General features: G+C 32.3%; 1 protein-coding gene across 3 annotated transcripts in view; it reads right to left on the bottom strand.

Moving 5' to 3' along the window:
- LOC127717947 (uncharacterized) overlaps positions 1 to 26,141 on the bottom strand; it is a 373,820-nt gene that overhangs the window by 17,873 nt on the left and 329,806 nt on the right. For 2 of the 3 annotated variants that reach the window (XM_052223827.1, XM_052223828.1), the window contains exon 2: positions 6,521 to 6,633. The exons of the other annotated variant lie outside the window; for it this stretch is intronic. In XM_052223827.1, the coding sequence (XP_052079787.1) occupies positions 6,521 to 6,599 (79 nt within the window). In that variant the 5' untranslated portion in view covers positions 6,600 to 6,633. The remainder of the gene's footprint in view (positions 1 to 6,520; positions 6,634 to 26,141) is intronic. 3 annotated transcript variants of the gene reach the window in all.

Raw genomic sequence — 26,141 nt, 5'->3', positions numbered from 1 at the left:
TATTGCACCTGCAAATGCTAAATTGGGAAGATTAAGACGTTATAACCTTAAGATGAGTTCAAACAACGAAAGATTTCATTCTGTTTACAACTATATGTTATGATAAACTTTTTTAATTCGTTTCTGTCTACAATTGTCTATCCTGTTACTGTAACCATAGCAACCATAGTAACAGGATAGACATAACAGGATAGACAAATTTCTTAATTTTCGAATGCTGTTGTGAAATAACTACTCCCTTTGGTGAGGTGATAATGTTTTTCTGTTGTGAATTTGGTTTCCAACACGTTATTGCACTTTTTACAAGTATACTTTTGGTGTAATTAATCAAAATTGTTGGTAACAGCATAGACATGAAAAAAGTACCCTCTATTTTTTTTCACTAAATGTCTTGAAATTTCTTTTCTCTACACTGTCGTTCAAGCAACGTGCTGTGTTAAATGTAAATGTTACTTTGCACTTTTGAAATCAACACTGACTAATTCAATATTCATAGGGAGAATAATTTAACGGCTGATTTAAGTAGCGGTAACAGGATGGACATGAACTTCATGTACGCGGATTGAATTAAGTTCGTAGATAAAATGTTACATATAATGATAAAGAAGCTACGATTTTTCGTTAGAGTAATTATTAACGTTCTTAAAAAGTCCCTTTTGCAGATATCAAGGTGATCAGAAAATCGGAAACAAATCATTTGAAATGCGTTTTTCTGAAACTGTACGCACACAAATTACCCAAAAATCGGACTTAAATACATTTTAATCTTATGAAAATAGATGTAAATCGTGTTTATTATTAATGTTCTGAATCATAAATCCTACAAGCTTTCATTTAAACAATTACAACTGAAATTTCCATTAGAAATAAAAAATTTAGCATGGGTATACTGAAAATTCGACATTTTTTGAAAATGACCCATATGATGTGCACTTGTCATTATATGATGTGCAAATACCCTTATATGATGTGCAAACATTATTATATAATGTGGTAATATACTTATACGATGAGCAAATATACTTATATATTTGTCAGTATAGTCGAGTTTACTTCCATTTTCCATGGATACAGTATTGGGTTAGTCCAAATAATTATGACGTCGTCACACCATTTATTTAAAATAGCCTTTTAATACCGTCATGATCATGATAATTGTTTGGACTAGTATTGTTAAACTAATGTATAAATTTCAAGATTATGTTTTCGTTACAAAAATACGTCACTGTGTGTGATGTCCTGTGCTGTCGTTAATAGAAGATGTTCGTTGTTATTCTGCGCTTTACATGTTGTAACTACTATTATGTTGTTAAACTGTGCGTTTCTCTGTGCTAAGTGTTCTTGCATTTCTTTGTGCTGTATTTCTGTCACATAGTTTTGTCGTTTTAGCGATATTTTAAAACATTGCCATATAAGCGGGAGGTTTGGCTAGCCATAAAACCAGATTCAACCCATCATTTTTTCATAAAATGTCGTGACAGGTACTTAGTCAGGATTATGGCAGTTGTTATCAAATAGTTCGTTTCTATGTATGTTTGATTTCTCTCAATCGATTTATGATTTTTGAACAGCAGTATACTACGGTTGCCTTTATTTATACACAACTCCAGACTCAAGGCACCGAAGTGTTACATTTTGTAAAAAGGCATATGTACCGACCGAGAGGCATGCATTTTTTTTTAATTGTCCGACTCCAAATTTCTTGAAAAAGACATTATCTATTTCCAAGGGGAAGCGAAAAACTCTAGTTTGCATTGTTTCCATTGAAAATGAGAAAAAAAATGCAACAACAATGAAATTTAAAAACTAATCTTGTTATTAAAAAAAAAATTCTATTGAAGTCGAAAAAATATGTTTGTCATGAGCCCAAGAAAATACATATTCTCCCGCCGACAAAAGATAAATAGTCAGACCCTAGACAATATGATTAAAATACCGATTATATGTCTAAGCTTTGCTTACAACAGGTACAAAGATCTGACAAATTCCATTTAAATCTCTGTTCATCAAATGTTTGAAGGTGTGTATCAATCCGACAAAACCAGAGAATCCCAACTGGTCTTTAACAGAAACTATTACTGTCAAACAGGCCTGTAAGGGCATGTGATCTATTATCGTCATTAAATATAATACAAACAATGTGCTGAGCCCATACCGCATAGTCAGCTATAAAAGGCCCCGAATTGACAAATGTAAAACTATTTAAACGAGAAAAACTAACGGCCTGATTAATGTACAAAATAAAGAACGAAAAACAAATATGATATGCAGCATAAAACGACAACCACTTATTTAACAATTGATTGGAGCGGAGCCAAAACTTTATATTTTTTATTGTATGGGGAAATATAGGGTGGTGGGTCCCTTGATTACGCATCTCCGGGTCATAAAAGAACAATCTATCAAATATTAATGCAAATAGTTACATGTTAAAAATGCCAACTTTGACTCCAAGATATTATCTAAATACCATTGATCTACATGCTCAATCATGAGATTTACGATTAATCATGAATGGAAACGAGGCCTAAAATAAAAAAAAAATCTTAATTACACCGTTAGACTCAGAATATCAAAGAACCCCAAGAATACAAGACTAAACGTTGAGGGCCATAACCCCTAAGATCGATCCAAACCTTCTTTTTTTAGTAAGAAACATTGTGGAACAATTTGATGGAGATCCATACACTTATACTCAAGTTATTGTCTGGAAACCAAATTTCGACATCGCCATACCAATAATCAGCCGCAAAATTTTTGCGGTCCTATAAAAAATTGAATACCCTTTCAGTTTTCCTATCGAATGGCGGTGGTTTTCTCCGGTCATTTCGGCTTCCTCCACCAATAAAAACTGACCTCCACGAAATAACATGATAAGACTGAAAGTGGCGTTAAACACCAATCAAAATCAATCAATCAATCAATCAATCAATCAGTCAATCATCAATTATTCATACCTGTATAATTATACCTGAGTAGAAAATTTTGTAGTTATTGTTATAAAATACCTTTAAAAGTGACTTTGATTTAATTATTTTAGGAAATTAAATAAGATAAAGCGTATCAAAAAGAGGGAATGAATATACCTGTATGGCTGTCTTTTGCATACAAGTTGTTTTTTCATATTTTCGCCACAGCAAGGAAATTCTTCAACTACTTCCTGTATCGATGGATCTAAATTTTCATCCGAAATGTTTTGAAACGTTGATATTTGTTAAATTGCACTGTCTCATTTTTTTCTTACAATTGCACTTTCGAAAGCTGATAGGAGGCTAGAGCATCTAGATTAGAAACAGTAAACTAGCATTAAAAAATAAAAAAAATGGGGAATGTGCCCATGGGACACAGATAATGCCCCCGCTTGCATTTAATGTTATAAAGGGACATAACTTAAGAACGGTTAAAGTAACGCTACCCAAATTCATACTTGATCTGAGTTGTGTGGTAATAAGCATTGTGTATAAGTTTCATAATATTTAAGGCAATCTTAAGTTAGAGAACGGAAACCAATTTCGGGACGTACGAACGGACGCAAAGATGGAAAAGGATAAAATTCAATGCCCCTACGCTACGGTGTAGGCATCAAAATGCAAAATATCCTGTGGTAGATGAAATATTTTAACTCCAGGTGCCCGGTACATAGTCGAGGACCAATAATATAATAACTTAAACCGTATATTCACTATTGTAGACCCATCTCAAAGACCTAAACCTAGCAATTCATCATTTGAAATTTCCAACCATATCAGATGTGATTTTGTCCTCTGGTTCTTACGTGGCAATGTTTATCTTTTTTTCAAATCTCAAACAATTTCCAAACTATATCTACAAAATTGAGCCGGGTTTATATTAATTCCAGAGAAGCAGATCGGAATCAGTTATGACGTAGACATTAATCGTTCTAATCGTAATTATGTTTATTGACCATAACAACGATGCATTTAATGACGTTTTGACATCTTATTATAAAGTAAACCGAACCACATCATAAAATGTAACAAGCAAATAATATAATGACACAACCACAACATATAAAGATGTTTGCACATAATATAAGGGAAAATACACATCATATAAGTATATTTGAACATCCAATAAATATATTTGCACATGACATAAGGATCTTTACACATCGTATCGGTACATTTGCACATCATATAAGTAAATTTACACATAATACAAATGTAGAAGGATATTTGCACATCACATAAGTATATTTTAACATCAAATAAATATATTTGCATAGCATATAAGTATATTACCACATCATATAAGGATATTTGCACAACATTAAGGATATTTGCACATCGTATAATGTCAACTAGACACCATATAAACATGAGAAAGGTGTTTGCACATCATATAATGACAAGTGCACATCATAAAGGTAAAAGCACATCATATAATGACAAACGCACATCATATAATGAAAATGGATATAATAAAATAGTAATTCATTATTTGAAATTTCCAACCATATCAATGTCCTCTTGGTATAATAAAATAGTTTTGGCGTTCCATACTATTTCATGTGTTAAATCAATGATAATTCATTTCAAAACAGAAACGCTGACTAATTTAATTTCCATTGTGTTCTGCTTATTCTTCCAAAGCACCTGACACTGCCAATAGTGTTTGGTGTGATCTGCATTGCTCAGTGTTTTGTGTTTGTTTTGTGAACGTGTTTGTCTTTTTGTCTACTTTTGTTATTTTCCATTGCGTATTCGAGTTATTGAGAGCCGTTGTTTTAATAATAAAGCTTTCACAGTTCACACGTATAAAGCTATAAGCCAGGAAATTTGTAAGCCTTGGGTAATTTAGTCATGTTTATTTAATAAAACTGTAATTTTCTATTCAATTATCTAAACAGTTAAATTAAGAAATAATTCTTTCATGCCATGCTCTATGCTTATTTTAACATGGGTAGGCATTATATTTGTCAATATCTTTAAACCGAGCGAATGCGAGGTGTAAAATGTTGACAAATAAAATGAATACCCATGTAAAAATAAGCATAGAGCATGGCATGATAGAATTATTTCGGTTCTAATAAGACAATTAAGAACTTCGAAGCGGGCCTATAACACACGTTCAAAAGGCAGCCATTTCGATTTTATGAAGCCAAAACGATATAAAAATTAAACCGTTCGACGATAAAAAATGAACAGAAACATGTAAACTTACTTTTAGAATGATTTTATTTAATTTACTAGCGAGCAACACCAACACAAATGTCCATTTTGGTCTCCGGTGTTGTTCAAAATACAACTGACATTGCAATTTCAATTGCGACGTCAATCACGTGCAGCCCATGTTCTATTGTAATTAGAACATGGCTGTGTTTCCAAAGCGAAAGAAGAACGTCATTTTAGAATACATGTTCATCTTTATACATATGATGTATGCAATATATATCATAACCCCAATGTACTACATAAGAGGTTATAACTGTTAATTATACAGTTAACTTTATAGTTATTAAATAAAACAAACCATTTAAATCTTTTAATAAAATATATCATGAAAAAGAATAGATTTAAATGATTTCCTCCTTTATTAATTACTTCACTAGATTGGATAGTAAAAACAACATTGAATATTGCAAGCGACCACTATTTACCGCTGGTAGATACCGGGGTCGATATTTACCGCCAAACCTTATACATCGACTATTTGGTTTCGGTGAGTTAAAAGGGGTAGCGTTGCCTTTCCTAGTATGTAACTATGATTTTTTTATATTTGATTTTGTTTTCTATCATTAGCAGTCTTGTTTATCCAAGGATTTGTATAAGAAAACATTGTTAACACGTTATAGCTTTCTAATTTGGTTACGTATTTGGGTAAGACAATAAACTAAAGTATCGTTGAATTATTATTTTGTAATACCATAAGGTAAGGTTACTGGCATTTACTATCACAGTATTGTATAATGGCTAGTCAGGCAATTTGCAACATCGGAATTCAATAGGTTACACTTGATAGATGTAAATAGTAAATCGTAATATTTGACACTTCCCGATGATCTACGTTCACCTCCTGTTTTTAGGGGGTTCATATTGTTTTATTTCTATATTTTGTTTTGTTTATAGCATTTATAATGAACGGTGACCTGTCGTCTTGTTATTTATTCTTTTGAAATGTCATTTCTTGACTTTTTGATGAGCATTAACCCAATGGTATCTTTTTTGGTCGGTTAAAAGAAAATATTATGCACACCAAACAAAATTAAATATTTTAAATATTGAATTTCGTCAAATACAAAATTTTGGGATCCAATGGTAGTTGTCGTAATTATATGGATTTTGTTGTTTGCCAAATGCTGTATATTTATTCGTTATGTACCATACTTTTTAATATTTTTTTGTGCAATGTATAGTATTTAAGTCTTATTTCATTATTCATTATATATAATTAAGGTTTTGTCCTGGTTTATTTGAAAAGTAGTATTTCAGTTTGCATAATCATACCTTATCGTTTCTATTATTGGGTATAAAGCCCTTATTGTGGCAGTTTCACTTACCTTGGACTGATGTTTCTTTTTCATTTACATGTATATGTTCAAATGACAAAACTAAAAACAGAACTGTGCATATATTCATCTACTTTCCAAGAAATTGCAACAATAAACCATATCTGAAAGTTTCAAAGAGATCAGTCAGATAGAGATCAATATTTTCCGTCATCGTAGAACTACGGTTTGTGCCCATTGCTTAAACAAATTCCCATAGAATGGTAAAGGACGAGGAATATGAAAAGGATTTGCCAGGTATATGTCAATGAAGCAGCAATTCGACGACAAGACAAGGCAAGAGGCTCTCAAGCGCCCGTGTCGCTCAACTGTCATCTTTACTGAAATAAAATTGATACAATGTAACGAGATGATGTGTGCTGAGTGAACATAATGTGGACTAAAATCGATCTTGTTGATCAATTCGGCTGGACCAAGTTTCCGTATATCCCTTTTCATTTTGTACATTATGAACAAAGGAGTAGGTCCGGTAAGGGCCGATTTTGGCCTCAAATTTCAGGTTCATCTGATTAAAGATTTTTGACACTTTTTAAACACTTAAGTGTCTACTTCAGTCGATTCAATTAGTTTATATGAAAGATTTTAACTGAATTAGTCATTTCAGACGCTCTAATTCAAGCTTAAATATGAAAAATCTGTCAAATATGCCATAATGTGTCACTTTTCAGATGGTTTTTGTCAAAAATGAAAGTGGCCGCATCCGTGTTCACTCTCAACCTTTATATATGTTATGTATTATCATTAAATACAACTTACATTTAAATATTAAGAATGAACACAAATGCGGCCACTTCCATTTAAGACGGAAACCGTCTAAAATTTAACTCAAATTCTAAAATTGTGAAGATTTCAGTAATTTAGCATGACTTAATGATGCTAGTACCCGATATATGTGCATTGTATTGTCAAAAACATCCCATTTTTATGTAGCAGAAGTATCATACTTTCGAACAAATAGCTAAAAGTTTACATTGTAACAATTTTGTAAAACTGCTATATTTTGGGGCCAAAAAGGGGTCTTACTGGACCTACTCCTTTAAAGTCTAAAGTAGAATAGATAAACAGTGTTATTTTTTGTGAAGTTTCTGTTAAAAAAAAGTGAAAAACTCGTCTTTCAAGGAAACTGATTCCTACAAGAAATAAGTTGAACTATCCTTTGCTTTGCTTGAACTATAGATTTATGCTGTCTTGTTTTGTTTTTCGAAGTATAAACAAATGATAAATACTATATCTTTCTTCTAGAGTTTCCGCAAAAAACAGGGTTAACATTTAAGTCAAGATCAGTCAACGGCAGTTTACCGATATTCAAATCTTATACATTGATAAAGAAGAAACATTAGCGTAACAAACAATAAAATGCTCCTCGGGGCGCAGCTTGATACGGACACTGTGGTGGAACCCTCATCAATTGGGGCAATTATGGAACCTACATCCAAGATTGATACAGCTCTTAATTTAGATTGAAATTAAATGCTTGACACTGCATAGGTTTTTCATGCAGAATGAATGTGTTCAAAGAACTGAAACATATTACTTTTACCTGTAATGGTCCAAAATAAAACGATCTAATACATCCCGCACAGCCAAACGGACTCCCCACTATGGCAAGCGTCTAACTGCCGGTCGAAAGAAGACCAGATGAAGACCATATGTCCTCACCGCAGTCAACCCTTGATGTAGAATAAGAACAGATCTGATATATATATATATATATATATACTCACAAAAGGCACATTGGCTGTACGGTGGTACAAACGTAGATAAAGTGGACTTTTTAAAATCTCAATTTTTTTATTGTGTAGACTAGATAGGCAATCCATATTAAGTATTTTTCAGTATATTTATTCTAAGAATTGAATAGAAGATTTTATTTTTTAAATTATTTATTTTTGGGAGAGATAGGTTTCTGAATCCTTATTTGGTATTGTCAAAAAGCCACCTTAACTTTGACCTAAATTTAGAAAGCCACTTTACTAGAATTCATTCTTGAACCTACAATTGGGATATAAGGTGGATTGTTGTCACGTGATCAGAGAGGTACAATAGTAGATAAGGTGTACAGAGATATACAGATTATGTGACGTCATTGAAATATATTGGTAGATAAAGTGGACATCGTGGTTACAACGGGAGTTAAAGTGGCTGATATTCGAAAATATATATACAATCGTGGAAATTCCAATACGTCACAAAGCAATATGGCGATTGTTTACATCAATGAGATGACATGTTTAAACATGAAAAGGAAAATTTTTAATAACATTCTAATGTGAATAAACTGCATGTAAACGTAAGTGAAACTATATATCAAATATGTTACTTACATATGTAGCATAGAATGATAAGTATTCTAAGAGGCTTACCTATCCTTTACAAAAAAGTCTTTGAAATTGAAATGGAATAAACTTAAATTCGGCAATTTATCAAATAGTTTGAGGGACAGTATATCAAAGCTAATGTATTTTAACGTACAATGAAAAAGAATATTAATTGTGGTAAATGTAACTAATATGTGTTGCATGAATATAAATATTTGAAACTTTAATATTTTCACAACCGTAAAAAATGTTGTGATTTTTCTCTAAAATATTTGGAATTGTATTTTAGAACCAGAATTTGCGTAATAATATTCGTATTCTTGAACAGGTAAAAGAAATAAAAAAAAAAATCGTACAGTACAAAGGACAAAATAATCCAACATCAACACCCAACTCCTCGAAATTTTTCAGGACAATTTTAACTTCATTAAGTATCACAATAAGCAGGTTTGCCACTGGTGTATTTGGTTATAATACTATAATATATATACCGACAAAAGATGTAGTTCTGATTCCTGCCTTCGCTACCTTCTCAATATTGTGATGCCTACCCTAACAAATGTTATAAGCCTTTTTAGTCAAATACTGTTTAAGTCCATATATTTTTGGTGAAGCAGTGTAAAACTCAAAACTTGTTACTTCATAAATAAAAATTTAAATAATAAAGTAGTATAATGTATTTGTGCTGTATTAATTAAAAACTCTTCAATTTGTTAAACGATTTTTTACTAGATAGAATTGTGTATTAGCATTGAAAATTGTGCATTAATATTTCCCTTTTAAAAAAATGTAAAGGTCACAACAAAAAGACTTAAGGGTGTTCAGATTGAACCGTAGGAACTACAGAAAGGTCCTGGGGAATTGCACACCTCAATGTTTGGATTGTTATAAGGTTAGGACAACTTGTAAAACAATGGGTGCTTTTTAGCTGGAATCATTATTTTATATGATTACAATGTGTGTACTCAGTGTAAATAAAAGAAAACAAAACAAGTCTTAGAAATAAAAATGAACACATCTTCCTATACCTATAGGAACTATACATAATTCTGCATTTTCAACCCTTTTTTTAATTCTCCCAATAAAGCCTTATATTATGGTAGTATAATATCTGTACATTTGTATCGACATAGAAATTCAAAGTATCGGGTACATTCGCACTCATAACACGTTCGAACGCTATACATTTGCAATCCACACAAACGCGCCCTATTTTTGCAAATATAGGTTACATTGTTAGATGCTTTTAAGATGTATTTATCAAAATATTTCTATTATCATAAAAAAAAAAATGTTTAAATGATTTTTTTTTTATAATTAGATAATTAATAATTAAATGTTTATTATTTTAGATAATTAATAATTATATGTTTATTATTCATGATCACTGTTAATTGGTCATGTTGGTATTTGCAAAACTAATTTTGTATCTGCGTTATGTGTTTGAAAAACATGATTCAAGTTATAACTAACTTTGGTTTACATATCTTAAAAATTCTAGAGATCTTTTTGATTTGGAAAGGACCGTGCATGATTTTAATGATTATGACAATTTGTATCATCATGACACTATTCATTATTCATTTCGTAAAAATAATAATAATAAAAAAACACTTAACTACTCTAAACTGGGACTATTACACATAATGTACAAATACTAGTTTTAACACAGATAAAAAAAAACATTATCTTTATTATTTAGCAATACAATAACTTAAACATAATTAAAAAAAATATTCAATACAAAACCTTTAAAAGGATGCAAAAGTGAAAGAGGTTGAACATGAATGGGAGCAAACGTGATTTTGGGTGAAAAGATCCGGTTTTGAAATTCAAACATATTGTTGCGCTGCCAAAAGCAAAGTGATGGAAGCTGACAGAGGAAAAGTTTTATTTGTAACAAACTGCTATAGCTGACTATGCTGTGTGGGCTTTACTCATTGTTGAAGGCCATACGGTTACCTAAAGCAGTTAATTTCTGTGTCATTTGGTCTCTTGTGAAGAGTTGTCTCATTGGCAGTCATACCACATCTTCTTTTTTATATGCAACGATTTATCAAGATTTTCCTGCCTTAATACCTTTAATGTATAGCCATACTTTATGAACATTAAAAGAATAAAATAAAAAAAATAAATGCGATAAAAATTTATTAACTTTATTAAAAGACACAGTATATGGAACAGACAAATAAAAAACTACCTTGGATCCATGAACTACTATACCAGTACAAAAAATAAAAACAAATTAAATATAAAATCATAAAAAAATATATAAATTTGTCAAAAAAAATGGTTTAGGCATGAAATTACCCTCTTTGCCATGTCATTATCAATTTGTTTTTGACTTATGAATTTGAATATCCCATTGATGTCTTTTGCCTAAATTAGCCTAAAATTGTTATCATCATTTGCAAAATTTCATTCTTGCCCTACAATTAGCTTAAACCGTATGTCAATCGTCAATTAATTACAACATAAATCAAACTATTATTCTTCAAATTATTTACCGTAGACTTTAAATCTTTAAAATGTATATCGTTGTAATTCACCTTATTCATGTAGTTTCTGAATTCAATTAATCACAATATTTCTTGTTTTTTTTTATTGGGGGACTAACATTTGATATCCTAGCTAAGCGGGGAATTTTTCTGGATCGGTCATTTATTTTCATATGTTGCTATGCATGGTTATATTTTTGTGCGGCTGTGCTGCATAAAAATTTACTTCACTTTTGTACGCATTTGATTCCAGCTTTACTAAATCCTAATATATGCACTATAAATTTATAGTTTAAGACAGATATATTCTATTTTTGGTTAACTCCTCTACAGCTGATATCAACTGACTTAATTACTCCCTTTCTTTTTGTTTTTGTTTTAATTAACTTTATTTATATCTTTTAATATTTTATATATTTTAATTTTTTTTAACTTTTTAAACATATGATATAAACATCCCTCTGTCTCAAAGAAACTCAAATGTTATTTTTAATCCTAAATCTTAACCTAGGTAGATCTATAAATGATGCAAACAAATCATAATTTTAAATACTTTTTTTAAATCCACAGTTATCACATGTATATAAAACTTTTAAACTTAAACACCCCACCACACTATGTAAATATCTTTGAAAATATCTTTTAAGTGTTAAACCTATATCCTAAGTGAGGGTGCTCCGATATATAACGGAGGAAAATACCTTCACAGAACAGTTGAGAGCTGGTACCTTTCAACACAAAGACTCGAGTGCATAGTTGAATTTGCCCAGTCTGGTTACCAGATCTTTTTCTGGTTTCTGGTTCTAGTACATGTCTGCGTCGCGAGGCAATCCAGGCTAGTTCCTTCACTTGAACGGGACCAGCTTATTTCATAAACGACAAACAAAGTGAATGCAATATATTATTTGTAAGTATTGTAGAAAATCCAGACAATTTTCAATAAGCCAGAGCACATCAACATGTACTTGCATTTGGGTGTTTGTGCTACAAAAAAAACAACAAAAGTATTGTGAGTTCGCAAAATCACTGATGTCAAAAGACCAAATATTAAAATTGGCAACTACAATACACCAGTGACCTTATCGCTATTCCCGGCTGACCCGAGAATCTGTCCCGCTTGAACTTTTGACGTCATACAACAATCACTTTTCCATTGTGGCGTCAGATATTTTGTATTGTGACGTCAAAATTTTACGGGAACCTGTGTGATGTCCAGTAATGGCGGACAAATAGCGATAAGGTGTATGTATACTGTACTTACTGGATGGCTTTAATACTGTGTGATATAACACAAGAACGTAAAACACCTCAAATTCTTTTTCCCAAACTAGCATGTAGACTCCTGTAGTCCTTATGTAGTACAAAGGTACACATGTAGGAATCGAGGATGCTTCAAATATCAAGAACAATTTGTTCTAAGGCACTAATATTTGGGTCTACGGTTACATTGCATTATTGTTACATTAAAGACTGCAATGTATGATAGATTTATTAAACTTAAACCTTCTATAGTTATGTTGCTTAATTCTTCGATATGTACCATGTGTACTAGATAATATTAATAATAATAATAATATTATTCAGCGAATAAGTATTGATTGTTTTGGTGTTGTTAAAAATCATGACTACTACAGTTTAGTTCAATATCACTCTTGATGAATACTTAATGAACTGTTCAATAGAGCATGTACTGTCACGACTGATAAGATCACAAAATATCTGGACTCTGAAAATGAAAACACTGTTTCCACCAATTTCAATCTGTCGGCAAATGTCAACATTAATTGCTGTCACAATTGACTTATATTTAAAAAACCTAACATGCTTCCAAAAAAAATATTGGACGAAAATGTAAACATCGCAAGAGTAACAAAATATTTTTCACCTGAAGCATGGCATTCAGACATTGAAAGTTTCTTAAACTTCATAAAGGGAAAATGCAGAATGTAATTGTACGGTATGCAATATAGAGCGTGCACATTGCCGTATCACTGGTTTGTGATGGCTGCTTAGAGTGGTTTCACCGAAAATGCGTCGGACTAAAACATGCCCCCAAAACAACATACTGGATTTGTAGAAACTGTCATTGTAAATAAAAAATCAAAATATTGTATGCAATATTGTAAACATCAAATAAAAGTTTTCAAGTTTTATTTTAATACATATTTATTACTATTCCCATCATACATTGCAGTGCGTTAATGTAACAATAACGCAATGTAACCGTAGACCCAAATATTATTGTTACATTCGTAATTAATCGGTTCCTTACCCAACCCTGCATTCCGGCAATTAGTCTCCAATGTAACAATAATTTTTATATTATTGTTACATTTCCATGAAACTGTAGCCAGTGCCTTGTTCTAAATCAGACCCCATTCATAGTCCAAATTACTGCAACAGGAAGGTGTCAAAGCAAAAAATTGAAAAAGCCTTTCAAGACGTCATAATTTGGGTCGCACGATATTCCGACACCCCATTATTCCTACGCCCCATTGGTCCGACACCCCATTAGTCCGACGCCCCATTGGTCCAACACTCCATTAGTCCAACACCCCATTGGTTTGACACCCAATTAGTCTGACACCCCAATAGTCCAATAATGGAAGGTACATTACTGCCGTAATAGAAAAATTATTTCATAGAATCGTTTTTGGCGTGGTATTTGAACTACTCTTTCTTATAAGTATGTCAAAGAAACAGAAATAGATAATACCATATCTCCCATCTGGTATTTAAGAAATACCATTACAATATGCATATAAAGCAATCGAGAACCTTGCAAGTTTTGGTTAACAGTGTGATCTATGGGAAAAACACTCCATTAAAAAGAAAATGTAAAGAACAGTCCTCAGTATAGTGCAGTCTCTCATCGTTCACATAATTTAGTCTCGGAAACTGTCAATACCGAAAAAGTATCATTTGACCATGGGAAGCGAATATTGTTTTCAAGGAAAATGATTTCTGTTCATCTACACTGTCATGACTATACACTAACTTATAGATCGAAATCTTTTAAAACTGAAAGTTGTCCAGTTGTTAATTGATAATACATGTAATATAATCGAAAATTAGTGAGTTTAAAAGTTTGTTCGAAACATCTATAGTAAAATTGTTCAATCACTATATATGAAGACTGTATTGAGGTCGAAACTTCGATAAAACGGATGAAATTTGCTGTCAGAATGAACTTGTATTATAAATACATGAAACATTTGCCACTGGACATTAAAAAAAAGAATCATGTACAAATAGCCATGGGAATGTACATTTAATATCAGCAATTAGATTTGTAATTGCATATTCATAAAACAAACTCTTTTTATGTACATTGTTATTTCCATTCGAGTTTAATTTTTCCTCTTTAAATAAAAACTAATCGGTTGTCTTTTCTTTCCGCTTTACAAATGATCGATCACCGGTCGAAATTTAAATCGATTGCACAGCAAAAGCAAACACGTTGTGTGAAAATAACTCGAGCAACCCACAAAACTTCTCTGACATTGAGACAGGAATGCAATGAGAGTTAGGATGCAAGAACCCCTCAAGAATAACAACTTTTAATAAAAAACAAGACTTTACATGTTCCAATCTATTATGTATCTTTTTATAAAAAGGAGGGAAAACATGAAACCTCCTTGCCCGCCTATACCACAAGATTATTATGTCTCCATGCTTTGCTTTATCAAAAAGTAAAATCTAAAAACACTTTGACCAGCGTATAAGGAAAATTTTGTTTAATTTCTTGACAAAAAGATTGTGTCTCTGTCAGAGCTGTATGGGTCAATTCCTATACAAATCACTTCAAATTATATTCTTGATATTGTTTTATATATATGTTTTTAAAACAGGCCTGTTAATTAAATTTATTTTTCATTTTTTTTTTCCAAAAATGTCTATTAACAGTTATTATCCATATTATCGTTTAGTTGATATAGGTGTTTTTCTGAATTTGAAGCTGACTTAATTTCTTACCGATTCTCTCCAAATAATCACAGTTTTTTTTAGGATTGATATTCAGTTAAACTATTTTCCTGTTTGAATTGTTTTACACTAGTCATTTTGGAGCCCTTTATACATGTAGCTTGCTGTTCGGTGTGAGCCAAGGCTCTGTGTTGAAGGCCTTACTTTGACCTATAATTGTTAACTTTTTATACATTGATTGTGACTTGGATGGAGAGTTGTCTCATTTGCACTCATACCACATCTTCTTATTTATATAAAAGAAAATATGAGATTTTTTAGTGGCGGTTTAACGTCAAACATCAAATATTTCACTAATATTCAGGGCAACAACATATTGACACGAAGACACCAATTTGAGATTGGCCTGACCTGGGACATAATATAGTATACTATTCCAAGGTCTGACGGCCCAACAAATTCTTAAAAGGCTGTCAGATGTCAGAACAATATGGGACTAGAAGATATATCCTACGTTATACAGACCGACATGCTGAGTGGGATATTTAGGTGCATTTTCTTTGCTTCGTATCGTTTTTTTTTTAGCCTGCGACTTTTGTCCAAAAGCCAGGGGTTCAAATTAGCGGTGGTCCGAGGTCTGTGACCTTCCACTATTGCAATCGGACTTTCATTTTTGTTACTAGCTACGCACGACGGACCTTCGATTTGAAAGAAAATAAAAAAAAACTTTGCCAACCCTTTTAACAATCAGTATCGTCATTTCAAAGCCATATTACTATTGACATGGTATACCCCTCGAGAGCGTACTTCAAACCATTTTAAATGTCGGCAAAATAAGTTTGTTAACCCATTAGAAGTGATGAAAGTTGCCTTAAGTAAATTTGTAATTCATTCAGTGCATTAAATACGTCATATTCCTTCCAAAATGCATTTCAGACATCGCTTAATTTTGTAAATTTTCTCGTCCGTCATTGAAATATTTGTACAAACTACTGGTCGTATTCGGGAAAGGACCTGCTATGAATGAAATCCGGATTCTAAGGATAATGACTACGGACCCATAAATGGCACATCTGACAGAAGAATATTGACCCCAAAGCGAAAAATTAAGCATTTCACGCTTTATTTTCATTTTTGATGTAAACAAAGTTCTTTCTTTATTAGTGCTAGATATTTAGTTAGTAGTTTCTGACAAGAGAGGAACTAATATAATTGTGTAACATATGATGAACTTACACAGCCAGGGGCGGGTCCAGGTGAGAGCGTAATGGGCGTACGCACCCCCCCCCCCCCCCCCACCCCCCCCCCCCCCCCCCTTTAAAAAAAAAAACCTATCGTAATCTGCTAATCTTGTTACATTAGTGCACTTCACAATTATTTTATGTTTTTTAGCAAAAAAAGGTACAAAAAGATTTGATTCTACGCCCCCTCTTTATAATATCATAGAAACGCCCCTGACCACTATGAATTTGAACTGTTACTTTAATTGTATACTCGGTTATGACTTGAACAGTATAAAAAAAGATACATATAGCCCTTTATAGAAGTCACTTCTCCCTATGATCTGAAGTAGTGTAAGCCCTGAGATAATGGTATAATTACCAATAATTGAGACAACACACCCACTCACAGTGACACCCTCCCCAATACCAAAAAAAAAAGATTATTTGAGTTCATAATATACTTGTAAGACAAGTTTATTATTATACATGTTATACCACAGTGACACTGACAGTTTAGTGCTACATTTATATGGTTGCCTGGCAATAAATTTGTAAACTGAACAAAATATTGCATGCAGTTTAAATATAATTAAACAAGCTAACCTAAGACCAAAAATTTTGTATCTTACTGAGTTATGAAAAATTTCAAATAAAGTAGGACCTGGGATTTAGGTTGTGGACCTTTCAGTTTGGAGTGTCAAAGGTCCTGGACCTTCCAGTACCAAATGTTAATTTGAACCCCTGAAAGCCAGACATAGCGATCCTACATTGCTTCGGCGTCGGCGGTGTCCACAAATATTCACTCTGTCATGTCTGTCATGTCTGTGGTTAAAGTTTTTGAAATTTTAATAACTTTCTTAAACTATCCTGGATTTCTACCAAACTTAAACAGAAACTTGTTTATGATCATAAGATAGTATCCAGAAGTAAATTTTGTAAAAAAATAAATCCTGTTTATCCGTATTTTACTTATAAATGGACTTAGTTTTTCTGCCAGTTAACATTACATTCACTCTGTGGTTTAAGTTTTTATACGACCGCAAAAAAATTTTGTGGTCGTATATTGGTATGACGTTGGCGTCGTCGTCGTCGTCGTCCGGCGTCGTCGTCCGAATACATATTGGTTTTCGCACTCTAACTTTAGTTTAAGTGAATGGATCTTTTTGAAATTTGACCATAAGGTTAAATACCACAAAAGGAAGGTTGGGATTGATTTTGGGGGTTATGGTACCAACAGTTAAGGAATTAGGGGCCAAAAAGGGGCCAAAAATGAGCATTTTCTAGTTTCCAGACAATAACTGTGGAACGGTGTATGGATCTCTCTGAAATTATACTACAAGTTTCCATACCACAAAGGGATGGTTAGGATTTGCTTTGGGGGGTTATGGCTCAAACCGTTTAGGAATTAGGGGCAAAAAAGGGGGAAAAACAAGGTTGTCCTGGTTAATGGACAAATACTTTAGTACAAAACATAATTTAAAGCAGTGTAAGGGAGATAAATCAAATACATCATTGAAATTATCTCCCTTACACTGCTTTTAAATTATGTATAAAGTAATGGTTAATGAACAATAAAGATAATCTAAAACAGTGTAAGGGAGGTAATCCAAATACAACGTTTTGGTTACTTCCCTTACACTGCTTTTAAATTATGTTTAAAGAAATGCATATTTATAAAGGAAGACCAGTAAAAATATCTGCAAATGTTTTCATCTTTTTTTTTTACAAAAAAATCCATATGAAAGATTTGACACTATATTTTTATTAATTCTATTATAAAATAGATTAAGTTAGCACTATGGTAAATTTAAATGGGTAATTATGGTTGCCAACTCCATTGGAAATTTGAATTGAGATTATGACCATATCTTGAGGGAAAGAATTTTTTTGGGGGAAAAAGGGGGGGGGATAAAAAGAAATTGTGGGGGGCCAATTTTTTCTCATTTCAGATTTCAGAAATTAAAAATAATTATTCTTCAAATATTATTTTTTTTTCAAATTTCAAATATTGAAAAATTTCAAGAAGTAATCTTTAATTGCACAGTATGGCGCATTAGATTTGTAAAATCTTTGATCACATTTATTTATTTGTTATGCCGAATCTAACAGTGTATTTAGATTTTTAATTTTGGGTCCAGTTTTCAAATTGGTCTACAATAATGTCCAAAGGGTCCAAAATTAAACTTTGTTTGATTTTAGCAAAAATTGAATATATGAGGTTCTTTGATATGCTGAATCTAAACATGTATTTAGATTTTTGATTTTTGGCCCAGTTTTCAAGTTGGTCCAAATTGGGGTCCAAAATTAAACTTTGTTTGATTTCAACAAAAATTGAATATATGGGGTTCTTTGATAAGCTGAATCTAACCATGTATTTAGATTTTTTATTTGTGGACCCCGTTATCTAATTGGTTCATATTGAGGTCAAAAGGGTCCAAAATTAAACTTTGTTTGATTTCATCTAAAATTGAATTTTTGGGGTTCTTTGATATTCCAAATCTAACCGTGTATTTAGGTTTTTAATTTTGGGTCCTGTTTTTTAAATTGGTCTACATTGAGGTCCAAAGGGTCCAAAATTAAACTTAGTTTGATTTTGACAAAAATTGAATTCTTGGGGTTCTTTGATTTGCTGAATCTAAACATGTGTTTAGATTTTTGATTATGGGCCCAGTTTTCAAGTTGGTCCAAGATAGGGTCCAGTATTTAAACTTTGTTTGATTTCAACAAAAATTGAATATATGGGGTTCTTTGATATGCTGAATCTAAACATGTATTTGGATTTTTGATTAGGGCCCAGTTTTCAAGTTGGTCCAAATTGGGGTCCAAAATTAAACTTTGTTTGATTTCAACAAAAATTGAATATATGAGGTTCTTTGATATGCTGAATCTAACCATGTATTTAGATTTTTTATTTGTAGGCCCCGCTATCAAATTGGTTCATATTGAGGTCAAAAGGGTCCAAAATTAAACTTTGTTTGATTTCATCAAAAATTGAATTATTGGGGTTCTTTGATATGCCAAATCTAACCGTGTTTTTAGATTTTTAATTTGGGTCCCGTTTTTTAAATTGGTCTTCATTGAGGTCCAAAGGGTCCAAAATTAAACTTAGTTTGATTTTAACAAAAATTGAATTCTTGGGGTTCTTTGATATGCTGAATCTAAACATGTGTTTAGATTTTTGATTATGGGCCCAGTTTTCTAGTTGGTCCAAGTTGGGGTCCAAAATTAAACTTTTTTTGATTTCAACAAAAATTGAATATATGGGGTTCTTTGATATGCTGAATCTAACCATGAATTTAGATTTTTTATTTGTGGGCCCTGCTATCAAATTGGTTCATATTGAGGTCAAAAGGGTCCAAAATTAAACTTTGTTTGATTTCATCAAAAATTGAATTATTGGGGTTCTTTGATATTCCAAATCTAACCGTGTATTTAGATTTTTAATTTTAAGTCCTGTTTTTTAAATTGGTCTACATTAAGGTCCAAAGGGTCCAAAATTAAACTTAGTATGATTTTAGGAAAAATTGAATTCTTGGGGTTCTTTGATATGCTGAATCTAAACATGTGTTTAGATTTTTGATTATGGGCCCAGTTTTCAAGTTTGTCCAAGTTGGGGTCCAAAATTAAACTTTGTTTGATTTTAACAAAAATTGAATATATGGGGTTCTTTGATATGCTGAATCTAACCATGTATTTTGATTTTGGACATTGGACCATAATAGGTAAATTAAAAGAATTCAAGTTCTTAGACCACATTCTTTCTGTGTCAGAAACCTATGCTGTGTCAAATATTTAATAACAATCCAAATTCAGAGCTGTATCAAGCTTGAATGTTGTGTCCATACTTGCCCCAACTGTTCAGGGTTCGACCTCTGCGGTCGTATCAAGCTGCGCCCCAGCGAAGCATTTTATTAAAATTATAATAACTTTCTTAAAATATCCTGGATTTCTACCAAACTTGGACAGAAGCTTGTTTATGATCATAAGATAGTAACCAGAAGTTAATTTTGTAAAAAAAAATCCTGTTTATCTGTATTTTACTTATAAATTGACTTAGTTTTTCTGCCAGTTAACATTACACTCACTCTGTAGTTAAAGTTTTAAAATTTTTAATTACTTTCATAAAATATCCTGGTTTTGTACCAAACTTGGACAGAAGCTTTTTTATGATAAAAAGCTAGTATCTAGAAGGAAATTTTGTAAAAATTTATTTCCTGTTTTTCCGTATATTACTTATAAATGGACTTAGTTTTTCTTCCAGTTAACATTACATACAGTCTGCAGTTAAAATTTTTAAAACATTTATTAGATTCATAAACCATCCCGGATTTTTACCAAACTTGGACAGAAGTTTCTTACAATCAAAAGATAGTATCTAGAGTAAAATTTTTAATAATTTTTTCCCCATTTTTGTTGAGCCTGCGACTTTTGTCGCAAAAGCTAGACATAGCGATCCTACATTCCGTCGTCATCTGAATTAAGGGATAAATCATCAAGCAATGTAAAAATTTTCTTCTTTATCATTTGTTCATTCAATAAAGTTATGTTTCAACTCTTTTATAAATCTATAGATTTGATTGTATACTGTATTCATTTTTTACAAGCATAACTTTTTTCATACATTTCAAACGTTTTATTTCATTAACTGTAAATCTATTATGTGCATTCCCCTATCACACTGAAAACATGGACAACAGCAAAAGTAGGCGAGACACTGGGTTCCGAGAAACCCTTACGAATTTTTTTATAATAAGAATAGAATAATACAGTTATTTACATTTTGTACTTGTCTCAACTTGGCAGGAAATAATGTATGATTGATTGATTACGTCACTATGTACATGGTTTATATTCGTGATATTCGGGAGTATCAGGACGGCAACAGAATATGTCCATTATGATTATGCAAAATAGGTCTTCAAATATAAATAGCTTATTTAAACAGAGGACTGTGACAAAGATAGGGCAAAAAAGGTGAGAGAGCGAAGTAGTGCTAGTACATGTAATACAGGAAGTGTAACAGGTTGTTATGACATAGCTAAAAATACTAAATAAAATTGAGAATGGAAATGGGGAATGTGTCAAAGAGACAACAGCCCGACCATAGATCAGACAACAGCCGAAGGCCACCAATGGGTCTTCAATGCAGCGAGAAACTCCCGCACCCGGGGTTGTCCTTCAGCTGGCCCCTAAACAAATATGTATACTAGTTCGGTGATAATGGACGCCATACTAAACTCCAAATTATACACAAGAAACTAAAATTAAAAATGATACAAGACTAACAAAGGCCAAAGTATACATCTCGTGCATGAGACATGTGAGAAAACAGTGTATGGACTCCACATTCTTGACATAGCACTCGTGACAAAATTTGTTAATATCATTAAAATAATATATTTATGTGGCATAGAAGTATAAAAGGGGATAGATAATATGTATGGACCTTGTAAATGCAGGCTAAACAAAATCTGGTAGAAATTTGTTGTTACATGTATGAGTAAGCATGGTAAGAGCAAGCTTAAGGACAGGTTTGATACAAATCAGAATAATGTATATTACCTAGTGCTCCATATGATGTCTTTTAGTGAGATTTTACATGTACCTTGTGAGCTTGCAAGTTGCAGAAGGTAGAACTGATTTTAATTGTGTGGAATCAAGTATTGTTTACTTGTGGCTGCTAAAATGGCTAAGATAAAAATCTGGCACATCATATCAGTCTTGTTCTATACAAGCATTTATAGTATCACTATGGGTAGTACCAGGACAACTACTTAATATTCTGGTTGATAATTTTGGCATGATTATCTATTTTGATCAAGTTGTATGAACAATAATTTACGTTATCTTTTTTTATAACACATATTAATTTTATTGCACCTTTAATCAGTTAATATAAAAATAAGGAGATGTGGTATGATTGCCATTGAGACAACTATCCGTCAAAGTTTAAATGAAGTGAATGTAAGCATTAACAAGTTTGAGCTTTTTAAAAAGCTGTGGACTGCTTCGCTTTACCCTAATTTAAGGTAATATGTGTGCATGTGGTTGTTGAATTAGTATTCTGGAGGTGTGCCTATATTGGCAGAAGTTATAAAATACAGATAATGCATTTTTGTAAACATTGTATAGGAACATTGTTTAGCAAAACAAATCGTGCATATTGCAGATTAACAAAGCAAATAAACATGTATTAATAATTGATATTTCAATATTGAATTTCAGTGTGCAATATATGCATAATAAAACGAACATGAACTAATGACAGTTGATCGGAATACACATAGTTAATTTTCCGGCATTTGATGTCTTATCCTGAGACAAGAAAAGTCTGTAATTCTTTATCTCATTTAAGCCAATAGCTGTTGCTTTATCTCAGCCGCATCATAAAGCAACCAATCAGAATTTATATGTGATTAGTAATTATTTCAAGATGGCTTGTTTATCGACTGAAACTAATAGCTCCGCACTGTGCGAAGCAATTATAGGCACTTGTATGGCCTTCAACAACAGAAAAACACATACTGTATAGTAATGTCTATAAAAGCATATTTACTGTTAACAATTTACCTATTCTATTTATATAGCTTCAATTAAGTATGCATATACATATGAGTTTTTGAATATTTCGGGAAACTATTCAATAAGGTAGACAAATTTAGATACATTGATCAATGTTGATATTGTAAATTCAGAAATTATTGAGAGGTTTTTATTATGAATAATGCGACTACGTGAGAAATATAGAATAAAGGACTTTTTGTTTTTGATACTGACTTTATCATGGTAAAATATATTTTACAGTGATAAAGTCAGTATCTTAAACATGTTAAACAAAAAGTCCTTTATTTTTTTTATCTATAATTATGAAAAAATGAAAAATACTATAATAAAAAGAGAAAAGAACAAACAAACTACAGTACTTTATTGCGTTGAATCACAGCGAATCACACTTGAAGTCACAGGTTGCATTACATCATTTGAAGTTTGTCACAGTCATGACAGTGCAGAAAACATGTTGTTCTCTTTCACAAAGTATTGAAAGTGAATAATTAATGCATGTGTTCCATTGTTTCTGCTTTAAACATGCCTTAAACAATGCAGAATGTCATGAATGTATTGCAAACATACCGATAAGTCAAATTTCTTTTTAGCTCACCTGGCCCAAAAGGGCCAAGTGAGCTTTTCTCATCACTTGGTCGTCCATCGTCTGTAGTCATCCGTTAACTTTTACAAAAATCTTCTCCTCTGAAACTGCTGGGCCAAATACAACCAAACTTGGCCTAAATCATCCTGAAGGTATCTAGTTTAAAAAAAGTATCCAATGACCCTGGCCATCAACCAAAATGGCTGCCATGGCTAAAAATAGAACATGGGGGTAAAATGCAGTGTTTGGCTTATATCTCTGAAACTAAAGCATTTAGAGCAAATCTGATGTGGGTAAAATGTTCATAAGGTCAAGACCTATCTGCCCTGAAATTTTAAGACTCATCAGACAACCCGTTGTTGGGTTGCTGCCTATGAATTGGTAATTTTAAGGAAATTTTGCAGTTTTTGGTTATTATCTTGAATATTATAATAGATAGAGATAAACTGTAAACAGCAAAATTGTTCAGCAAAGTAAGATTTACAAATAAGTCAAACATGTCAAAAATTGTCAATTGACCCCATAAAGAGTAATCGCCCTTTAAAGTCAATTTTTTTCACAATTTTTTCTTAATTTTTGTAATCTTTTACAAAGATCTTCTCCTCTGAAACTACATGGCCAAATCAAACCATAGTTGGCCTAAATCATCCTTAGGGTATTTAGGTAAAAAAGTGTATCCGATGACCCCACCCATCAAGCAAGATAGCCGCCTTGGCTAAAAATAGAACATGGTGGTTAAATGCATTTTTTGGCTTATATCTCTGAAACTAAAGCATTAAGAGCAAATCTGACATGCGGTAAAAATGTTCATCAGGTCAAGATCTATCTGCACTGAAATTATCAGATGCATCAGACAACCCCTTGTTGGGTTGCTGCCCCTGAAGTGGTAATTTTAAGGAAATTTTGCAGTTTTTATACGACCGCAAAAATTGAAAATTTTTTGGTCGTATATTGGTATGACGTTGGCGTCGTCGTCGTCGTCGTCGTCGTCGTCGTCGTCGTCCGGCGTCGTCCGAAGACACATTGGTTTTCGCACTCTAACTTTAGTTTAAGTGAATGGATCTCTATGAAATTTTACCATAAGGTTCAATACCACAAAAGGAAGGTTGGGATTGATTTTGGGGGTTATGGTACCAACAGTTAAGGAATTAGGGGCCAAAAAGGGGCCAAAAATAAGCATTTTTGTAACTTCCAGACATAACTTGTTTGTTAGTGTATGGATCTCTCTGACATTGTACCACAAGGTTCCATATCACACAGGGAATGCTGGGATTAATTTTGGGGGTAATTGCCTCAAAATATTAGGAATAAGGGGCCAAAAAAGGGGCAAAAAACAAGCATTTTTTTAGTTTCATGACAATAACTTGTGTGTAAGTGTATGGATCTTTCTGAAATTGTACTACAAGGTTCCATATCACAAAGGGAAAGCTGGAATTGAGTTTGGGGGTAATTGCCCAAAACGTTTAGGAATAAGGGGCCAAAAAGGGGCCAAAAATAAGCATTTTTCTAGTTTCCAGACAATAACTTGTGTTCAAGTGTATGGATCTCTCTGAAATTGTACCACAAGGTTCCATATCACACAGGGAATGCTGGGATTGATTTTGGGGGTAATTGCCCAAAACGTTTAGGAATAAGGGGCCAAAAAGGGGCCAAAAATAAGCATTTTTCTAGTTTCCAGACAATAACTTGTGTTCAAGTGTATGGATCTCTCTGAAATTGTACTCCAAGGTACCATACCACAAAGGAAAAGCTGGGATTGAGTTTGGGGGTGATGAATCATAAGGGGGTTCAAAAAATTTGGGGGGGGGGATTTTTTTTTTTTTCCTTTTTTTTTTCTTTTAAAATTTTCCATTTTAAGTTGGTTATTTCTGTTTTATATTTAAAAGCAAATAATAACGATATGGTAGGAGATACACACCAAACAGGATGTGTAAATTATTATAAAATAAGTATTGTGCAATAGCAAGAAATTTTCAATTGCACAGTATTGCACAATAGCAAGAAATCTTCAATTGCACAGTATTGCGCAATAGCAAGAAATCTTCAATTGCACAGTATTGTGCAATAGCAAGAAATATCCAATAGCACAATATTGCGCAATAGCAAGAAATTGTCAATTGTACAGTATTGCGCAATAGCAAGAAATATTCAATTGCACAGTATTGTTCAAAAGAAGATACTTCGTATAAATTGCTTATTTCTTGACCAATTTCAATGGGGTTTTATTCTTGAATTCTTGGGGTTCTTTAATATGCTGATTCTAACCGTGTATTAAGTTTTTGGATTTTGGGCCCCGTTTTTAAATTGGTCCACATTGAGGTCCAAAGGGTCCAAAATTAAACTTTGTTTGATTACATCAAAAATTGAATTATTGGGGTTCTTTGATATGCCGAATCTAACCGTGTATTTAGATTCTTAATTTTTGGTTCTGTTTTCAAATTGGTCTACATTAAGGTCCAAAGGGTCCTAAATTAAACTTAGTTTGATTTTAACAAAAATTGG

This window comes from Mytilus californianus, unplaced genomic scaffold, assembly GCF_021869535.1.
Source record: "Mytilus californianus isolate M0D057914Y unplaced genomic scaffold, xbMytCali1.0.p SCAF_10, whole genome shotgun sequence".
NCBI lineage: Eukaryota > Metazoa > Mollusca > Bivalvia > Mytilida > Mytilidae > Mytilus > Mytilus californianus.
This window is presented reverse-complemented; position numbering and strand designations above follow the sequence as displayed.